At 54.7% G+C, this 19,653-nt stretch overlaps 1 protein-coding gene across 7 annotated transcripts in view; it reads left to right on the top strand.

The window, feature by feature from the left end:
- SHANK3 (SH3 and multiple ankyrin repeat domains 3) overlaps nucleotides 1–19,653 on the top strand; it is a 374,779-nt gene that overhangs the window by 339,712 nt on the left and 15,414 nt on the right. For 4 of the 7 annotated variants that reach the window (XM_078376774.1, XM_078376773.1, XM_078376769.1 and 1 more), the window contains 3 exons: nucleotides 1,595–1,722; nucleotides 2,615–2,708; nucleotides 9,043–11,353. In XM_078376774.1, the coding sequence (XP_078232900.1) occupies nucleotides 1,595–1,722; nucleotides 2,615–2,708; nucleotides 9,043–11,353 (2,533 nt within the window). Of the gene's footprint in view, nucleotides 1–1,594; nucleotides 1,723–2,614; nucleotides 2,709–9,042; nucleotides 11,354–14,056; nucleotides 14,515–15,601; nucleotides 15,657–19,653 lie in introns of those variants that run through there. The other 3 variants (XR_013536992.1, XM_078376775.1, XM_078376771.1) reach the window with 3 other exon arrangements.

Consider the following 19,653-nt stretch of genomic DNA (forward strand, 5'->3'; position numbering starts at 1 on the left):
AAACATGCCAGATTTCCCTCTGGGAAGCAGGGGAACTTTGTGCTCTGGCCCCTTCATCCTTTGGGACGCCCTTCCCCACCCCTTTAGCAACGTCCTCTTTGAAAGCGCTTCACAGATGGGTGGCAGGCTTTGCCTTGGGCAGCACGCGGGGAGGCCTTTCGAAACTCGTGCGGGACTGAAAGGGGTCCTATTCTGTGGTTTCATAGAGAGGGGGAGCGGTGGAGCTGGAGGGGGTATCCCTCTTAGGGAGAGACACACACCCCCAGCCCTGGAAAAGGGTATGAGAGGTGCACCTTTACCTTTGGCCAAATCTTGCTCCGTCCCAGATCCGGAAAAGAATCAAGGGGGAAAGGGCTGCCTGTGATCAGAGGAGGCATGCAGGGGGCTTCCCCACCCGGAGCGCAGGCTCCAGACAAGTGGTGGGGAGGCACTTTGCACCGGCTCCCAGGAAGCGTTCAGGTTTTACGAGGTGAACCCCTTTCTATAGGGCATGGCTTGCTGCCTCTGGATATTAGGTGGATCTTTGCCTCTCTGCGCTTGCCTTGGAGAGGCCTCTGCAGAAAAAGGGACAGGCAGCCTCACGATGTGCTGTGTCCAAGCTGAGCCACCTGACATTTCAGGAAGGCACAGGAGGGCCGGTGGCACGGTCCAGGTGATCCTGAGGTCCTTGGCCAGGCTTGACCAGCTGAGCTGATTTGTTGGCACCCTGGCAAACGTCACCACCCCAAGAAAACGTTTGGGTGGTTCCCCCTGGGCAGCCATCAGCCCCCTGACTTGGCCATGTGGTGTCTGGTGAGTGCCCAGAGCAGGAACTGGCTGGTTTAGGAAGGCCGTGTGAGACCAGCTGGAGGGTGGAAGGCTGGCTGGCCTGCATGGATCCCCCCGGAGCAAGGACTGCGGCTCAAGCGAGCTGGACCAGTTGCAGAGCTGGCACGGAACTTCTTCTCATTCAGGTCAGAGTTGGACCAGAATATTGAGGGCACCATCTCTCTTTGGTCCAACTAGACCAGACCCATGGAAACAAATCAGACCTGTAAATTGGTGCCAGTCAGGCTCCTCTTGTTGGGCCAAAATGGAGAGAGCCTAGGGGATGGGAGACCGCGAAATTTGGAAGACCAGGAATGGGTTTTTTGTGCTTTGAGAACAGAAGCCTAGGAAAGCTTTTGTGGCCCAAGGTCACGCCGTGGTGGCCTGCCAAGCGAGGGAAAGGCGGGCAAGCTCTGCCTTTGCTTGCCAGGATGAAGGCTGTCATGTTTGGGCCTCAAGACCGAGTGCAGGCCTTTCGGATGTGGCCAGTAAGCAAGGGAGGCTGGAGATATTTATTCCTCTCTTGTGAGGGCAGCGTTGTCCTGCATTTCGGTGACGGCAGGTCCAGCCCTTCTCTTAGGAGCCGCAGGGGTCACCCTGTTTGCAGAAGGTGGTTCCCTCTGCAAGGTGAAGGAATCCCCATGTGCCTCCTGCCAGGGCCCGCCAGAAGGCCTTTGGCCTCCCTTGCCCAGGCCCCGACCCCTCCTGTCCCCTTGCTCCTCCTGCGCCAAGGAGTCAGCTTGAGAGTCCAGCCTCACCAACCGCCCTCCTGTGTCTGGCTTTGCAGAGAAATTGGATGAGATTTTGGCAGCCGCCGAGCCTTCGCTGCGAGCGGACATTGTAGAAGCTGATTCCAGGGCAGCCACTGTGAAGCAGCGACCGACGAGCCGGCGGATCACTCCTGCGGAGATCAGTGTGAGAGAGATGGGATGGTTTGGGGGTAGGGGGTGGGTGGGGGTCGGCAGTGGGATAAAGCCTGGCAGAACCTCAAAGGTGGCAAGGCCGAGGTCTCCGTCGGTGACCAGGCACCCCTGGAGCGCATCCCCTTGCTGAAGAGTCAGCCCCTGAGGCTGCAGGCATGGAAGGCGTAGCCCTTCCAAGGACACGGCAGGACACCCTCTCCACAACCCCCTTTGTGGCTGCGTTAATCATCAGGGCATGCTCTCTCTCTTTTCATGGGCCCTGGTTGAAGGGGACACAAGAATCGTTTAGGGCCTCTTTAGAGACAACTCCAGCTGACCTCGGCCTGGAAAAGAGGGATCTCTCTGTGCAGGATCTCTCGGGCCGAGGGGAGGCACCACCCGGCTGGGTTTAGATCAAGGCCAGGCCTGGCACCTACCACCAACTCGTTGTAGGGCCCGTGCGGCTGCTAACAGGCACCTGCTAAACCGGCTAGACGAACAAGCCATGCGGAAGAAGAAGAGCTGAAGCCTTACTCTGCTTTGAAATGGCACCCCGTGTGCGCTATATTAAAACACAGTTACATATAAATCATGCAAAGGGATGGAAGTCCCCTCTCACTGAGACCCTTGGAGACCAATGTGTGGTTCTGGCCACAGCGCACTTTTGGTTGGTTGGAGGTTTAGTGGCTGGTGCGCGGCCGCCTGGTGAGAAACCAACATGGATCTTTCTTCTGTGGTTGCCAACAGCATCCCTTCTTTATAGCTGGCTGGGCTGGAGGGCCTGGCCCGGCCCCCTCCTCCCTCTTGAGAACAGGTGGAGGCCAAGTGTCCAGGAGGGCCCTGGGGGGTCTCATGCTTCCGAAGGGGTGGAAATCATTCTGGTCTCGTTCCTTCCTTCTCCTTAGTCCCTGTTTGAGCGGCAAGGGATGGCAGCGCATGGTGGAGCAGAGAAACCCCACATTTCCCTACGGAAAGGAATTCCACGGACGAAATCTGTAGGTAAGCCTGATGTCCCTCCTTTTGTTGCCGCAGCAGTGAGTCCAGGGGCTCCCCCTTGTGTCCCGGCAGCACCGGTCCCACGGCTTTAATGGCAGTGGGTGTCTGCTGCCCTGTGAGAGATCCACCTCCCCGAAGGCAGCCTTTACCTGGAAGATTTGGGTTCCGTCCTGTTGATTAGACCGCCTCCGGGGAGCGGCTCTCAGGACAGCCCGTCTGCCAAGACCCAGCCGTCTGGGAACAGGATCTCCCACCGGCTGGACTTGCAAACAGAGCCTCTAAAGTATCAGCACAGAACCCTGCGTGCACGGGGGGGGGGGGGGAGGACTAGATCGGAGACCGCTGGGAGTCCCTTTCTTTGTCTGCTCAAAGGGCAGGTTCTGGGTTTTGAATGTTAAAAAGGTGGTGGTGGCCGGGGGGGGGGGGGTGCTGTAGCTTGCAAGAGGCCCTGCCCTGCCTTGAGGGAGCACCTGGCCGTTCCCACCTCCGGCCCAGGGGTTGTCACGTGCTGCTGCCCCCAGGCGGCAGCCTTTCAGAGGCACAGCCAGGCCGACAGCTGCTGCCCGGAAGAGCCTGAGACGAGAGCAGAGGAGAGAAAAGCACCTTCTCTCGCCCATGGTGTGCCTGTCGGTCCTGCCCTTTGGGCTTTCCGAGGACAGCCTTGGTGGGGAGGGCTTGTGATGCGTTGCAGAGAAGAACCTTACCATTGCATGGATGGTCCTCAGTTCTCCTCCCTGTTCCCCTGTGGAGGAGCAAGGGGAAGGAGGCGGCTCTTAAAGACCCACCGAGAAAGTTCAGGGGTTGAGCTCTCCGTCTGCGCAGCCCAAAGAGGCTGGGAGTTCAATTCCCCTTTGGTGCCTCCTTCACGGGGGGGGGGGCAGGACTCGATGGTCCAGCTCTGCCGTTCTACCACTAGAACTGCAGTAGTAGTAGCAGTAGTAATAGTTGTAGTAGTAGTACCTGCAGGCCTTCTCGCTAAAGCATTCCTCACCCAAAGAAGATGCAGCAGGCAGATTTCCCCCGTAGGGCTTCTCGACAAGAGGTCTAGTAACACAGAACACCCTCTCCACCTCTCGAGTCTGAAGGACCCCTTTTCTCTTGTCATCAACAGACCTTGTGGATTTCTAAGAGGGAGTTCCCTTCTCCTTAATCATCATAACAGCTAAATTGCCAGTCCATCTGTACTGACCACCCTATGGGGCATCGTCTTGTTATCTGTGCAGAGAACCATGGCTTCTGATTTCACACACACACACACACACACACACACACACACACACACACACACACACACACACACACACACTTACACTTACACTTACACTTTCCTCCCCCCCCCCCCGGTTGCATCTGTGCTCTGCAGAAGGGGATTTTCAGATCCAGTCCCACGTTCAGGTTTAAGACAGAGGAGGAAAGCCACAGCCTTCTGTTTACAAGACATGAGTAGGGCTGGAGTCTCCTGGAGTCAGAAGTGATCGGATGGCACAGACCCCTTCGTGTTCCCAGTTGTGCCATGTTATCCTTAGAGCCTTGTGTTGTTGTTTTTTAATCCTCACTGCAGTGGTCTTCCCTCCAAGCCCTAGTAAATACGGCTACCGTGTTAAAACAGTGGGGTCCTCTGCAGGAGGGAGCAGGGGGGGAGTTGGGTTGCATTCAAGGCCCCAGTCAAGCTTCTCCGCCTGGCTCTCCTTCCTCCTCCGCGGCCTGCCCTCCTGTCCCTGTTTTCTCCGTCACCCCTTGGCGATGCGCTCCCAGTTTTGTGCACCATTGAAAGGAGGTCTGGCTGCCAGAACTGGGGTGGCGGCCCCTCTGCGATCACCACTGGGAGGATACAAAGGATGGCCCCCAGATGAAGAGGGCCAGAGAGATGTCGGGCTGACTCCCAGCGGGGCTGGGATGCTTTTGCCCCGAAGAGAACACTCGTGGATGGCAGAAACCTTCTGGGAAGGTCCTTCCCTTGAAAAAAGAAGCATGTTGGGGGTAGATAATCCACTTTCAGCATCATACAGTGTGTGTGTGTGTGTGAGTGAGAGAGAGAGAGAGAGAGCAAAGTGGAGCAACTAGCAAGCAGGATGCCAGAGGCTTTTATTAGGATTAATTGGACAGCTTTCTCATTTTTAATTGATTGAGGCAGTGAAAGAGCTTCACAGCTCGACCTGTAGCTGGTCCATCACAACCTGGGCTGTGCGAAGCCACACCTTCATTGCCCAGCCAGACAATCACAAGCCCCCTATATTTGCTGCCTGTCGGCTAGGGCCCTCCGGCTATTCTGGCAGTAATAAAGCAACCTCTTATTCCTTCCTTGGGTTGGAGAGCGGTGGATCTATTGAAAAATGATTAGATGAGTTCTGACTCTCTTTTTGGGTGTGCCCTTGGAGGTTGATTATGCCCAACAAGGTGCCTTGCCTGCCGTTCACTGAGCTGCAGAGTCCCAGATTTCTGTGGTACAAAATAAGAACTTGGTAGAGTAAGAAAGAGTGGATCTGTTTATAGAGTGCAGGACAGAAATGGCAACAGGATGGTTTATTTATTCGTTTGATCATTGTTTTTTCTTTGTTTTATTGTGTTGTAAAGAGTGCTTTGCAGTAATGGGGCAGTATATAGATACTCCAGCCCTGTAAATATGTATAGTGTATGTATATATATATATGTATATATCCAGCAGGGAACTGCTGGATAGCTTGGTGATTTAGGTCTCTGGCAGCGAAGCCAGAGGTTTGGAGTTTGATTCTGGATTGTGCCTCCTTGAGAGGGGCTAGACTCCATGATCCATGGGGTCCCTTCCAGCTCTGCAGTACTAAGATGATGATGATGATTAGAAGAGTAGAATCCTTAAGGGCTTCTTCCGAACGTTTGTCACAGTAAAAGTCTCTGTTCCCTCTTCCCTCCATTTTGCAGGCTAGTTCACTGTTTTGTGAGTGGTATTCAGGACTTCACCACGGGATTCCTTTGAGTTTCGATTTGTCAAATGCAAAGACTCCCTGAATCACATCTCGCCAACACTAACGTGCTTTTGAGCACTGATGGCAGCTTATCAGTAACACCAGTTCCTGTGGGGGGGGGGGCGAGAGGAGAAATGAGGCTCTCCCAGCTGTATAAAATGACAGCTGAGAATTCCAGTTGGAAGACCGTCCAGGCCCTCCTCAGAGACGAGGGGTCTCTGGCACTCAGGGCCAGTAAATGGCAGATGAAATGAATGGGGAGCCTCCAAATGGTCTCGCAGGGTGTTCTGAGCTTCCAAAGCCACGGTCAAGATGCTCTTCCCATGGAGTAAGGACAGGCAGGGCGGCCCATCTGCATGCCGTTCCTGGCTGGGTGTGGAGGCAATCCTTCCGGAGGCAGAAAGAGAAGCCGCTGGCAAATGGCAAATGGCGGTGACTCACAGCCCAGCAGCTTTCCTCTGCGTGACGCTCAAACACGTCAGGCAGGGGAAAGCGTGCTTCGGGGAGAATGGCTCTGTGTGTGTGTGTGTGTCACGGAGCCCTTCCGGGCGGAACCAGAATTAGAGTGGTTAAAAGCAGCCGGGGCAGAGCAGAAGGCGGCAGGAGATGAGGAGGAGGAGGAGGAGGGCCGAGAGGGCCAGGGAGAGAGGGCAGCCGCAGGGCTCCCTGTCCTTTTGGTACGCGGCAGCAGATTCGTAAAGAGTGCCTGGCCCGCGGCCCCCAGAAGGAGGCTCCTGCCACTCTAGGACCTGTAGGAAGCCATGCGCTGCTGTGGTGTGGGCTTCCTCCAACTGGCTGGCGCGAGCTCTGAGCCCTCTTTGTGCTCCCGACGTCACTGGTTCGGGTTAGCATGCCAGACTGAGGAAATTCATGTACACAGAGCCTACGTAGGGATTACTTTCTGCCTTTGTTCACGGATTAGCAAAGAATTTAAGTTGCTTTTTACTCATTTGTCTGGGTGCCAAAAATGCACTACCGCCACCACAAGCCCTAGTCATGTTAGCCTATTCGCCGGCTAGCCGTGTTTTGCCCAGTTCTGGACGTCCGCTCCCTTTGGACCTGTTGCCACGTTCAGCTGGCCTGGAAGGGGCTCCAGATCCCTTCTCCTCCCACACCCGCCCCACCTGGCAATGTCACCAAGCTCCCTGGGCTTTCGGCTTTGAGAGCTGCAAGTGGGGGGGGGGGGGCGTGGAGCCGGCAAGCCTAGCAGGGCCTGGTTTTCCCTGGCGCTACTACAGTGGGTGTAGAAAAGCTTTGATAATTCCTCCTCTTTGTCCTAATTTTTAAGACACCCTTGTGACGGCTGAAATGGTGTCGCTATTGTGTGCGATGGAATTGTTTTCAGGTCATGATGACCCGATGACTTTGTGACTTCCTGTCCTCGACAGCCCTGCTCAGCTCTTGTAAACCTTTAAGGAGCCCGTCCATCTCATCTGTGGTTCTTCTCTTTCCCTGCTGCCTCCCAGCTTTCCCAGCGTTCTTGTCTTTTCCACTCTGTTCCCACGGGGGGGACAGCCACCGTTCAGTCATTTTTGTTTCTAGGGAGGGCTCCAGTTTGGCTGATGCTAGGATCCCCTTGTTCCTCTTTCTGACAGTCCATCAGATCCACAAAGCTCTCCCCCAGCGCTGCCTATTGAAGGAACTGATTCTTTAAACCTTTTTTGGCTTTCTTCACGGTCCAATTTTCATAATCACAGGTTGTCCACATGAATACTGTTGTTGTGGTTTAAAACAGTGTATTGAAATAATTAAGCCAAGGAATATGATAGTGCATTTAAAAGTGTGGCTTGAAAATAGTTTTCTATAGGCAATCAAAACTATCGGCTGCGCCTCAAACCGAGCAAGGTCATTCCCCCACAATAGTCTGATAGGTGATCATCGTTGTTGTTACAACTTAGAGTTCATTTAATTATTTAGTCAATCTTTATACCACTCACTTAGCAATTTTTTACTCTGGACAGTGTACAGAAAGTAAAGCAAAAATCATTAAAACGTGTTCTAAAATACAAGGATTGGGGAAAAATCAAAAAAGGCAGGTGGCCAGAAACTGTGAGATGGCAACGAAGAATCCTTCTTCTTCCCCCACACATTCAGGCAAGGGAGGAGAACCTCCCCAGAGGCTTCCTGGAAAAACTCTGGCTTTAGTTTTCTAAAGGCATGGAGGGGAGGGCGCCTGGTGTGGTTCCTATGGGCAACATGTCCCACAAAGAAGGGACCACCGCAGAGAAGGACCAGCTTCTGGTTGTTGCTTTTTGGGCCTCTTGAGGTGTTAATATTCATAGGCCATGGTCTCCGAGGACCTGGTCAGACAGCCAGTCAGATTTGGCAGAAGACGTTCAGACACGTTGTGGGGGTCCCAAACCATACAGGGCTTTGTATGTTGGAACCAACATCTTAAACCTGGCACAGGAGCGGATTGGTAACCAATGCAGGCTAGTCAGGGTCAGGGTGATATGATGATATTTCTTTACCCTGGCAATCAGTTTGGCTGCTGCAATCTGGACCTCTTGAAGCTTATGTGTCAGCCTCAAGGGAAGCCCCATGTAGAGTGCATTACAGCAATCAATTTTTGAGACTGGACTTCTAAGCTCTTAGATTTTCAAGCCTGACAGATAAGATTGTTTCGGATGATCAGTTATGTTTGTTATGTTTTAATATTCTTATATCTATAACTTTGTGTTAGTTTTTTATAGATGGTTTTTTGAATATACAACCATATGCTCATTTATTTACTCAGATCTGCTTGCATAGACCTATTAAGTAAAAGGAAGAAAAGGAGAGGTTCTTTGGACCTTCCGTTTATCTGTCTTTCTTGGTGCAAAACTGATAAAGAAGAAGGGAGGGTTATACACGGTGCAGGACATTCCTTTGGGTCAGACTGCATTTAACCGCTTTTGGAGTCAATGTCCGCTGTGAAGGAACACAGCATCTGATCGGACTCTTAGGTATCCCTTTCAGGTGTCAAGTGATCATTTCTGACACTGTCCGATGGGTGAGCTTGTCCTTGGCCTCCAAGGACATCATGAAAAGCAAAAGCAACGTGTGCTGCTTATAAACTGCCCCAGAGTGCTTAAAGCAGTCTCTCGGCAGTTTAACGATGCAGGTGACCTCATGGCACTGAAGGAATTTCCTGAGTTCTTTCCTGGCTGCCTTTCCAAGTCTCCGTCACGTTCTGATTTCTTGGCCAGAGTCCCTGTTTCTATTGATGATTGAACCAAGTTATAGAAAATGAGAAAAGTGTCATCAGGTTGGCCGGGAGGGCCGGGAGGAAGAGCAGGGCAGCCCGTAGCCTTGTTCGTTGTGGTGGTGGGGGGGGATATTTTTGCCTTACGAACACACCACCCGCCCTGCTTTTGCTCAGCCGCTCTGATGTCTCCTGTTGTGCTGGTTTTCAGGTGAAGATGAGAAATTTGCTTCTTCCCTAATGGATGGGAAATTCCCCCGAAGTACATCAATGCAAGATACAGTCAAGGAAGGGCATGGCATCCCACCCCCTCCGCAGACCGCCCCTCCCCCTCCCCCCTCCCCCTACTATTTTGACACAGCCCCACCCCCGTCCTTCTCTCCCCCTCCCCCTCCAGGAAGAGTCTACGACACCATCCGGTCCAGTTTTAAGCCCGGCTTGGAGGCCAAGCTGCACGGGCTGCCCCAGGTGATCAGCGCGGCTGAGATGTACGACCAAGCCAGGGCCTCTGCCGTCCCGTACCCAGAGAGGCAGAAGCGGGCCCGCTCCATGATCATCCTGCAGGACTCCTCCCATGTGCCCGTGGAACCCACCGACATTCCCCGCCCGGGCCCTTCCGCCACCCCCCCGGAGAAGCTGAAGCGGAAGGGGCGCGTGGTGGACAACCCCTACGCCAACATGGGCCAGTTCAATGTCAGCGTCTTCGCCCCCACCAAGCCGCAGAGGAAGAAGAGTCCCCTGGTGAAGCAGCTGCAGGTGGAGGACGCCCAGGAGCGCGCAGCCCTCTCCATCGTGGGGGGCTTCGCACGGGAGCCCTCCCCCACCCGGCGCAGCCATCACCTGAGCGGAATGGAGTACCCAGCGCCCCCGGTGGACGCGGCCAGCCTCCCCTTCACCACTGCCATGGCTGGGGTCATGAAGGACCGAGAGCGTCGCCTCGACGAAAAGCGGAAATCCACTGTCTTCCTCTCCGTGGGGGCCATTGAAGGGGGCCCCACCACCATCGAGATGCCATCTCTGCAGCAGTCCCGCTCCATCGACGAACGGCTGCTGGGGAGCCGAGATGTGCTCCTGCCTTCGCCCGTCTCCGCTTTAAAGCCATTAATCAGCAGTTCCTCGTCAACGTTCATCCACCCCCTCACAGGGAAACCCCTGGACCCCAACTCGCCCCTGGCGCTTGCGCTGGCCGCAAGGGAGCGGGCCCTTTCCAGCCAGGGCCCCTCCAGAGGGCCCACCCCCCTCCACAGCCCAGACTCCGACCGCGCAGCCCCCCTGTTTGTGGACGTCCAAACCAAAGAACCCGAGAGGGGGGACCTGGGGGGCCTGGTCTCGCCTGCGTACTCGCCGGGGGGCAAGGCACCCACACCGGGCACTTTGACCCCGACGCAGAGCCACTGGGGGACGCCAACAACTGTGAGGAAAGCGGGCGAGGCTCGCCCCGAGACGCCCATCAAGGAGGAGAAGAAAGCAGAAGACAAGAAGTCCATGATCATCAGCATCGTGGACACGTCGCAGCAGAAAACGGCCGGCCTCGTCATGGTGCACGCGACGAGCAACAGCCAGGACCTCGGGCTGGACGTGATGGAGGAGAAGCCACCGGTCCCCGAGGCAGGCCCGGAGCCCTCGGAGCTGGCCGTGGCCGAGGCTCAGCCCAGCCCTGTGGCCAAGGCCCCCGTCAGCCCTGCCTCGGACAAGACCCTGGGGCAAGGGAGCTCGGAGGAGGAAGTGGAACCATACACCGTGACTCTGCCCCCCGCTCAGCTGTCATCGAGCGACGAGGAGACCAGGGAGGAGCTGGCTAAGATCGGCCTGGTGCCTCCCCCGGAGGAGTTTGCAAACGGGGTGCTTGTCACCACCCCAGGCACACCTATCAGCCAGCTGGCTGCCCCAGCAGTCGCCACGCCATCCATACCAGCGGCAGCAGTAGCACCTTCTACCACTGGTGGAACACCCTCAGGGAAGCCCTCGGATGCCCCCACCGCCCCGGAGTCTGCCGCAGACTCCGGAGTGGAAGAGGTGGACACCAGGAGTTCAAGTGACCATCACCTGGAGACCACAAGCACCATCTCCACCGTCTCCAGCATGTCCACGTTGTCCTCCGAGAGCGGGGAGCCCACCGACACCTACACTTCCTTTGCGGACGGACAAACTTTTATACTCGAGAAGCCGCCAGTGCCTCCAAAGCCAAAACTCAAGTCCCAGCTCAGCAAAGGGCCGGTTACTTTCAGGGACCCACTTTTGAAGCAGTCTTCGGACAGCGAGCTCATCGCCCAGCAACACGCGGCCATTCTGGCTTCCGCCAGTGTTGGCCGCCCACGCTACCTCTTTCAGCGAAGGTCCAAGCTGTGGGGGGACCCCCTGGACAGCAGGCCGGTCCACGGGGCTGAGGACGACAAACCGACTGTGATCAGTGAGCTGAGCTCCCGGCTGCAGCAGCTGAACAAGGACACCCGCTCTTTGGGGGAGGAGCCGGCTGGGGGCGCCTTAGACCCCGGGAAGAAGTCCCCAGTAGTGGCAGCACGGTAAGACCGAGCGGGGTTGGGGGGCGGGGGCGGGGAAGGCATGGCCACAAGCGCTGCTAACCATGCAGGACGGCCAGGCCCTCCGGAGGGGGGAGGGATCCCTTGGACCATTTGGGTGTGAGGTCTGAAAATATTGCTGGTGAGCCCCTCTCCTCTCCTCCCCCTGCCCCGTTCCCTTCCCCCTCTTGGCCCTCTGTCCCATTCCTTCAAGGTGTGTCCAGACCAGCACTCCCCTTTCTGCGATTTTCTCTGGGCCTCTGGGATCCCAGGGGCTTGTGCTCCTCTCCCTCCCTGGAGAGAAACTGGCCATTTGCACAGCGGCCCCCCAGGCAAGAAACCAGGGAGGGGAAATCCAAGCCTAGACTGCAAAGCAGCCACGTTTAGCTTCCCGTGGTGCCAAGGGCGGAAGCAGGAGTGCATTTCCCAGGAATCCCCCATGCCCTCCACAACAGGGCCGAGGGGGTTGCTCTCCTGAATCTGCTTCAGGGATGGAGCATGAATTTAAGGAGCTGTTCGGGACACGCCCAGCGCTTGGTGTTGGAAGGGCGACTTTCCCATTAAATGGGACAAGAAGCCAAAGGATAAGATTTTAAAAGCAACCTTTTTAATGTTTAGATGCCACTTTAAAACCTTATAGTTAAGCCTAAGTACATTTTTCTCATGTCATGATTCAGTTAAATTAATGTGGTGTTTCGAAGCCCGGAGACAGGCTAGGTCGAGTGGCCGGGGGGGGCGAGGTTGGGGGGGGAGAGAGCAGGAAAGGGCTCTGTGCTTCCTGCATGCCTCTTTCGCTGGGAGGGAGACAGAAATGAGGGCTGGACTGTTGCCACATGATGGCCTGTGTGCCAAAATTGCGGGTCTGAACAAATTCATTTCTCCCGTAAATGAATCTTCTCTTTGCAATCTCCTACTGCCTGTCTCCCTGCCCTAAATCTCTGGTCCTGCACAATCTCCGGTTGGGATGCAATTATTATTATTATTATTATTATTATTATTATTATTATTATTATTATTATTATTATTATTATTATTATTATTATTATTATTATTATTATTATTATTATTATTATTATTATTATTTGGTTTTCAAAGACCAGGGTCTAGGAGAGAGTTTCCTGGACCTTTCAAAGCCCATACCCCTTTTGACAAACTTCAAAATCTCACATATAGTAACAACCTCAGACCGGCTTCCCCAAGTATTTTTATTTGAAATCGGAATACCTGGACTGGGACTGGGACAGGCAGAGGTTGTTCTCTTTGCACTGAGCCGAGCACTACCAGTTCTTGAAAAGGTTAGCTTTTAGTGTTGGGAAGAATGGCGGCTTGGTGCGTGGGAAGCAGGATGGGGGATTGGATGCACCATCTGGACTCTGCAGTACGCGCTGCATCTGAACTCCGAGATCCAGGAAGGCAAGGCAAATGTCACAGGGCCAGCGGTGTGTGGGGCGATTCAAGCACCTGCACACTGAGAATACATCACAATCATTCGTTTGCCCCATTTTCCAAATAAAAATGGTATCCCCTCCTCCAGATTATACAGGCCTCACTGGAAATCTTGATTTAACCCCCCCCCCCCAGAGGGCACCCTGCCCCTCTGCTAGAAGGCTGTTGAGGGGTGGGGGTCAGGTCTCCTGTCTCTTTGGGATGTTGGTCGTGTTCCTCTCGCCCAGCCCATCAATGGACTGCCTGATCCTGAGGCCCTGCAGAGCTTGTGGCAGATTGCCCAGGCATGAGCCTCATCGGTCTCTGCTTCCAGAACCAGGACTGTGGGTCTTCCACCTCTGAGGATGCAGAAGCACCCCTTTGTGCGCCAAATGTCACCGCTCTTGCATGGGAAAGGTCCCACTGTCTTTTCTGCCCAGATCAGGTCTCCCGCATAAGAGGAGCTCTAATTAATGTGAGCCTTTGAAGGTCAGAGCAGGCATGACTGCTGAGCTTCCCTCCCCAAGAGCAGGTGGAGTCCTCTACTTGCATTGCTAATTCCGTTGCAGAGTGTCCATGTTATCCTGGGCATTTCGTATACATATGCATTTCCCCCTCTTAAGGTAGTAGCCCTGATTTTTAAAACAAATTAAGGAAGGAATACAGGGTTTGTACCATAGCCTCTGCACTGATATGCATCAGAACTGGTTTGCCAGGAAAAGGAGTTGAAGGTAGGGGAGCGGAGGAGAAGGGATGGAATTGCGAAGTATGTGGGGGTTGATCCAGGGCCTAAACAGCTCCTTCCCACACATCTCATGAAAATGAAAGGGAAAAAAAGTCTGAAGAGTTATGCTAATTCAGCATAAACCCACATAAAAGCAAAGGAGAGAGAAAAGCAGCCCTCGGTGCAGAAAAAAGGGGGAATGCAAGGTGGGGATGGGGGATTGAAGAGAGGGTCAGTTATGGGCAGCTGAATATCTCTTTCATAGGGAGCAAGAACTCTTGGAGAAAGACAGGCGAGTGTGGCGGAGATTTCCTGACACAGATGGTGCCGCTCTCTGTCGTGGAGCCGGTGCGGTTTCTCCTTCTGTGCCTTCCGTTTGCGTCTTTCCTGTCCATGTGACGGGACTCTTGGTCAGAATCCCACATGACTAAGAGGTGAGGCTAAGCTAGGCTTTGCACGTAAAGAACAGCCGGGCATTGGGCTAGGCTCACCATGGGGTTTGCTCACTTCTAGGATCCAGGCTGATCCCCGGTGAATAGCTTTTTCCTCTATTCCAGAACACCACAGCTGCCAGAGTGGTGGGCCAGGAAATACTAAAGGCACAACTACAAACAATTCCCAGCAGGGGGAAAAAAGGTGGAAGAAAGCACAAAAGATCGATGTGGTTTCATCAGAAGCCCAGAGAGGCCTTCAGCGTTTTGTTTTGTTTTTTTAAAGACATGTAGGAAGGAAGGAAGGCCAGGCCACAAAGGAAGAGGACAGACAAGTATCAAAGAATTGCATAGATGGCATTAGGAAGCCAAAAGCTGAGAATGAGCTGAGGTTAGCCAGAGATGCTAAAAGCAACAACAACAAAAAAGGGCATTCTTTGGGTATATATGCCCAGCAAAAGCCAGAGAAAAGAAACAGTGGCTCAGCTACTCAGTGGGGATGGTGAAACAGATGACAAAGAAAAGGCAGATGTGCTCAATTCCTACTTCAGCTCCGTCTTCTCCCAAAAGACAGCCTATAACCCTCGAGGCAAATGTGAAGTACAACAGGAGGGGGCAGGACTGCAGCTTGAGGATGATAAAACAGTCAAACAATGCCTTATTACATTCTGATTAGCAAGCTAACTATCTGTGAGCTGAATAGAACAATTATCAGGTGGCTACACAGTTGGTTACAGTATCTTACTCTGAGAGTGCTTCTCAATGGCTCCTTCCCAAACTGGCTGCAGTAACAGAAATACAGTCTCCAAATCCCGCAAGGTGCTAGTCCCCCTCTATTCAACACTGGTTAGGCCTTACCTTGAGTCTTGTGTCCAGTTCTGGACACGGCACTTCAAAAAGGATGCTGACCAATTGGAACATGTTCAGCAGAGGAGGGCGACAAGGAGGATGATCAGGGGGCTGGAAACCAAGACCTCGGAAGAAAGGCTGAAAGCACTGGGCCTGTTTAGCCTTGAGAAAAGAAGAGTGAGGGGAGATCCAGTGTGAATGGCACTTTTCAAATATTTGAAAGGCTGTCCTACAGAGGAGGGGCAAGATCTGTTCCCGGTCATCTTGGAGTGCAAGACACATCATAATGGGCTCACATTGCAGGAAGGCATTGATAAAATAATATTTTACACTGCCATGGCAAGTTTTGATGTGGAAATAACTTTCAGAAGAGGTCAACTTTCTGTCCTTTCTGACTTGAGCTGTCCTTCAGTCCCTGGAGCGCAGAAATGTCAAGCACCCATTTCTCTGTAGGCCACCCGTTCCCTAGGATTGTGACATTCCAGGGAATCTTGTGCTGAGAGGGAGGTGAGCTCAGAAGGCTGGGTGGCCTCCTGCCCCCCCCCCCAGGAAAGGCAGAAAGAATAGGAACTGCCTGAATAGGGAGTTTGAACCAGCCCCAGGTTGCCATCCAGTTGACCTGGTTGTTCTCTCTCTCTCTCTCTCTCTCTCTCTCTTTCTCTTTCTTCAAGCAATAGTAAAGATCTCTAGAGGTATAATTTGAGTTGATTTCTAGGTGCAAAAGATGTAGAAACGAGAAAAGAGAGGGCTAGAAAAGTAATATATATGTGTATTTAGCATGCTCTTTTAAAACAAACAAACAATTGCTTTGTATTCTTACAGATCTGAAAAAGAGATTGAAGAGAAATAAGACTTTTAAGCATTTGTAGCTCGTAGGGTAAACCTTTCTTTTTTTCTATATAAACTCATCAACTAATTTTGTTTCCATCTTGAGAGGTGTCCTGTTCTGCTGGAAGCTTCCCCCTCTTTCAGTTCACCCCCTCCCCACCCACCTCCTTGTAGGCTTTGTCGCTGCCCTCCGCTCCTGCTGTGGGCCAGAACTGTGCCTCCCAGGTCTGAAGGGTGGCTGCTTTCCGAAATCTCGGCCCATGGCAGGAGAACAGCTGGGCCGTCAGAAGCAGGAGGGGCCCAGGCTGGGGATCAGGGCCCTCCTTCCGTGGGCACGGGAGGCACACCGGGGAGCAGCAGGGCTGGCTTCCTGTGCAGGGCAACATGGCAATCAGTTACTTCTGGAAGTTACTTCTCTGGATGCCAAGTCCCAGAATCTCCCACCCCTTTGGCTGCGAGAGGATTCTGGGAGTTGTGGTCCATGAAGGGGACCTGACCTTACGAGGTCCCTCGATGTCTCCTCCGTTGTGTCCACCAGCTGGACTTCCATTCAGGTGGTTGAGACCCACCTTGCAAGCCTCTCGGTAGTTCTCTGCTCCGGAGACCAAGGTTAAAAAGAGGGGGGCAGGTGGGGCCCTTGACTGTGGGAGTAGAAGACCCTCTGCCTGTGGGTGCTGAAGGCACAGACGCCCTTCCCCAGTTCAGCCTCTGGCATCTTCAGGGAGAACCCAGGAGAGCGGCCGCCGGTCAGCATGGAGACGCTATGGAGCGGGACAGCACCCGGGGCTGGCCCCGGAGGAAATGGCGCCCTGCCGCCCATCCGGTGCCGAGCAGCCTTGGTTCCAAACCGGAAGGGATGAAAGCTCTCTTAATTTGAGGAGGAGGGCCAGCCCTCGGGGAAACCACCCGTTGCCTGGCATCTCCAGAGGGAGCTCCAGGCCATGCTTGCCCTCTCCCCGGGAGATTTGGGCTCCAGGGCCTCCCATGGGTGGCTCCTTGTCCGGCAGATGGCTGCAGCCTCCTGAGGGAGCCCCAGGCGAGTCCGTGATGGGAAGATCCTTTGGGTGGGTGGGTGGAGGGGGGGCTGCGCGGCGACGGGCTCAGCCCTGGTGGCTTTCTGGACGGAGGGCAGCGTAGTCAGGCCCGGCCCCTCTTTGAAACTAAACTAAACGACACTCAAAAGCAGGGGTTCCCTGTGGGGGTGCTCAGGTAGGGATCATGAGAGTCCATTCTGCTTTGAGGTGGTAACCCTTCTACCCAAGGAGGCTGAGAAAAACACCCATGTAATCAATAAAAAAAATTACAGTAATCAGGAACCCTTTCCTCCAGGCTCCTCCTGCTGGAAGCATCTAAAAGTAAAGGTAAAGATTCCCCTTGACAATTTTTGTCCAGTCATGTTCGACTCTAGGGGCCGGTGCTCATCCCCGTTTCCAAGTCTGCCCGGGTCCAAATGCCACGAGAGGCTTCTGCGTTCATTGGTGCAATTTGGTTCCCCCTGACGTAGACGCAGGGGAAGACCTACCTTTTTGGGGGGCTCTGGAGGTTAAACTGTTACCGGGAATGGGGGGGGAGAGACCTTTCACAGCCAGCAACAAGGCCTCCGATAACCACGGTTGCTTTCTTGGACGGGGCTGTTCCATCACAGACCCCCCACACGTTCTTTGGAAATGTGGACTGAAATCACTTCTGGGGCCCCTCCAGGATTAAGGCCCCCCTTTTCACCACTCTTTTCCTGATTGTAATGCCATCCCTCCCCTCCCCCTCCCCCCGGGGCCAAAGTTGCCATTAGCCCTGTTTGAGCTTTTCCTGCGCTGGATGGCTACTAGCGGCTCAGATGCAGGGAGAAGGGTTGAAACTAAGTAACGCCCGTGTCCTGCAAGGGCACCAGGGCTGCAGTCCGGCTCGGGACCCTCTCAGAGGCCCGGAAGGACAAGCAGCAGCTGTAGCAGGCACTGGGAGGGCTGGTCTCCTGGGTCTCCCAGAGGCTGGCCTCCAGCGAGCCTGAGCGAGCCCCGGGGGCCAGAGCCGTCTTCCTCGGGAGGGGGCGACAGCGGCAGCCTGTGGGGGGAGTGGGGTGGAGGGTCTTCCTGGTGTCCAGCATCAGTGCACAAAGCCTACAAGGATGCGGGGGCATCACAGGTAACAAGCCATGCATGTGTTTGCAAGTACACCCCCCCGGCCCCTGACCCCTTCACTTCATCCTCTCACTAACCCCTTACGCGTCCCAGCCCACCTGCCCTGCTATTCTGCCCAACAAGTGGGGAGAGGAGCGGGGGTGGCCCCCATGGCCTCTGGCACCTTCTGTACCTGGGAGGGGAGGCTGGCTGGAATGGGGGCAGGGGGGGAGGTGTTCCCTGGAACCGTGCCCTTTCCACTCACACTGTGCCCCTGAGAGACGGTTATAAATTCGGGAACAGCCCACGGCTGTTCTCCTCCATGGCCCCAAAGCAGCCGCCCGCCCACCCAGTCATCGTCTCAGCCAGCTGTACGTCCGTGTAACTTTTACGGGGCTCTCTGCCTTGATTCAGATCCTTGCTTCTCTAGGGTGTCATTGAAAAATAATGTCGCCTCATCGCGATCCATATGGGGTGGTTAAAAATAAAAGCCACCCCACACACTCAGCCCATTGCCTTAGAGGTGATCTTTTGGGGTCTGGGTCCCGGGACAGGTGCCCCCCCTCCTGGTCTGCTCCTCACGCCGTCTGCCGCCAGCAGTGACGAAGGGGAGGCTTTGAAAGGGGACGCTGCCTTCTAAACAACCCACAAGCTCCTTGACAATGTGCGAGCCCCACTTCAAGGAATTCATCTCAGGGCGGCCTGTTTCGAAGGGTCGGTCATCACCTTGGGGAGGAACAAGAGAAACGGGTCCCTTTAACTTGGCACCGATCGCCGAGTCAGGAAGGCGTACAGTTGGGGAGCGGGGGCCCAGAGGCTCCGTGGAAGGAAGGGAAAAGGGCCTGGCAGGAGTCGAGAGAAGGGAAGCCTTGCGTTGGGGGAAAAGGGGACGGAGGGGACGGGACTGGCCCCGCCAAGAAGCCCTCGGGAAGGAGGGTGGCTGGTAGCCAGATCTCCTCGGAGGTGGCGAGTGAAGGCTGGGCACGACGCGGGGCAAGGCCGAGGGTCAAAAGCCCCCTGGGCTTCCATGACACCAACGGCTCCCCTGGCCCACCCCACTTGGGCGGCGACCCTCCGTGACTGCCCCCAGGCTCCGTTTCTCCCAGGCCGGGGCCTCCCAAATCCCTCTGCAGAGTCCAGAAGAAGCCTTCTCGCCTCTGAGCCCGCCTTATTGCTGGGAAGTCGCGGCCCCTTGGGTGGCCCTGGTGCCATCGCCGCCTGATTGTGGGCAACACCTTCCCAAACTTTGCCCCGTGCCGGCACCGACCAGGAACCGATCTCGTGGCAGAGGCACCATGAAATGTGGGCAGGAAGGTCTGGCAGAGTAGACGCCCTCGCCCTGCTTCTGCAGTCAGTGGCGCAGCCTGTTCTCTTTGGCCCGGGCCTCCGGGGGCTTGTTACGGGAGCGCCTCCTTTAGACAGCCTGGCCTCCTGCAATCGGACAAAAAGCCACAAGCATGCGACCACACCTCTGACCAGACCGGATGCAGCCTCGCCCTCTCCGGTCCTTCCCGCTGACCCCCACGAAAGGCCCCTTGTGCTCTTCCCGCTGAGCTTCTGCCAGTGAGTTCACGGGGACTCCTAGCGCAGCCGTAGGTAGACCCGGCAGCTGTTCGCGCTTCCTCTCCCCACTGAGTCTGAAGCCAAAAACACTGGCGAATAAGATTTCCAGAACCATTAGGAGTGTTTTCTGCACTTGTATTGCTCCTCCCCTGCAAGAAGCAAAAGCAATAAAAGCCTATGCACGTATACTCAAAAGTAAAGTTCACTTGGTGAGTGAGGCTTGTTCCTAGGTAGGCATGCAGAGGAATGCCCCCTCGATTGTGTAGGTTGTGCAAGATGGGGACAACTTTGTCTTAGGACCTCTCTCTCTCTTTCTCTCTCTCTTTCTCTCAGTCTCTCTCTCTCTCTCTCTCATGGGCACATCCACAT

Source organism: Pogona vitticeps, chromosome 5 (genome assembly GCF_051106095.1).
Source record: "Pogona vitticeps strain Pit_001003342236 chromosome 5, PviZW2.1, whole genome shotgun sequence".
Classification (NCBI taxonomy): Eukaryota; Metazoa; Chordata; class Lepidosauria; order Squamata; family Agamidae; genus Pogona; species Pogona vitticeps.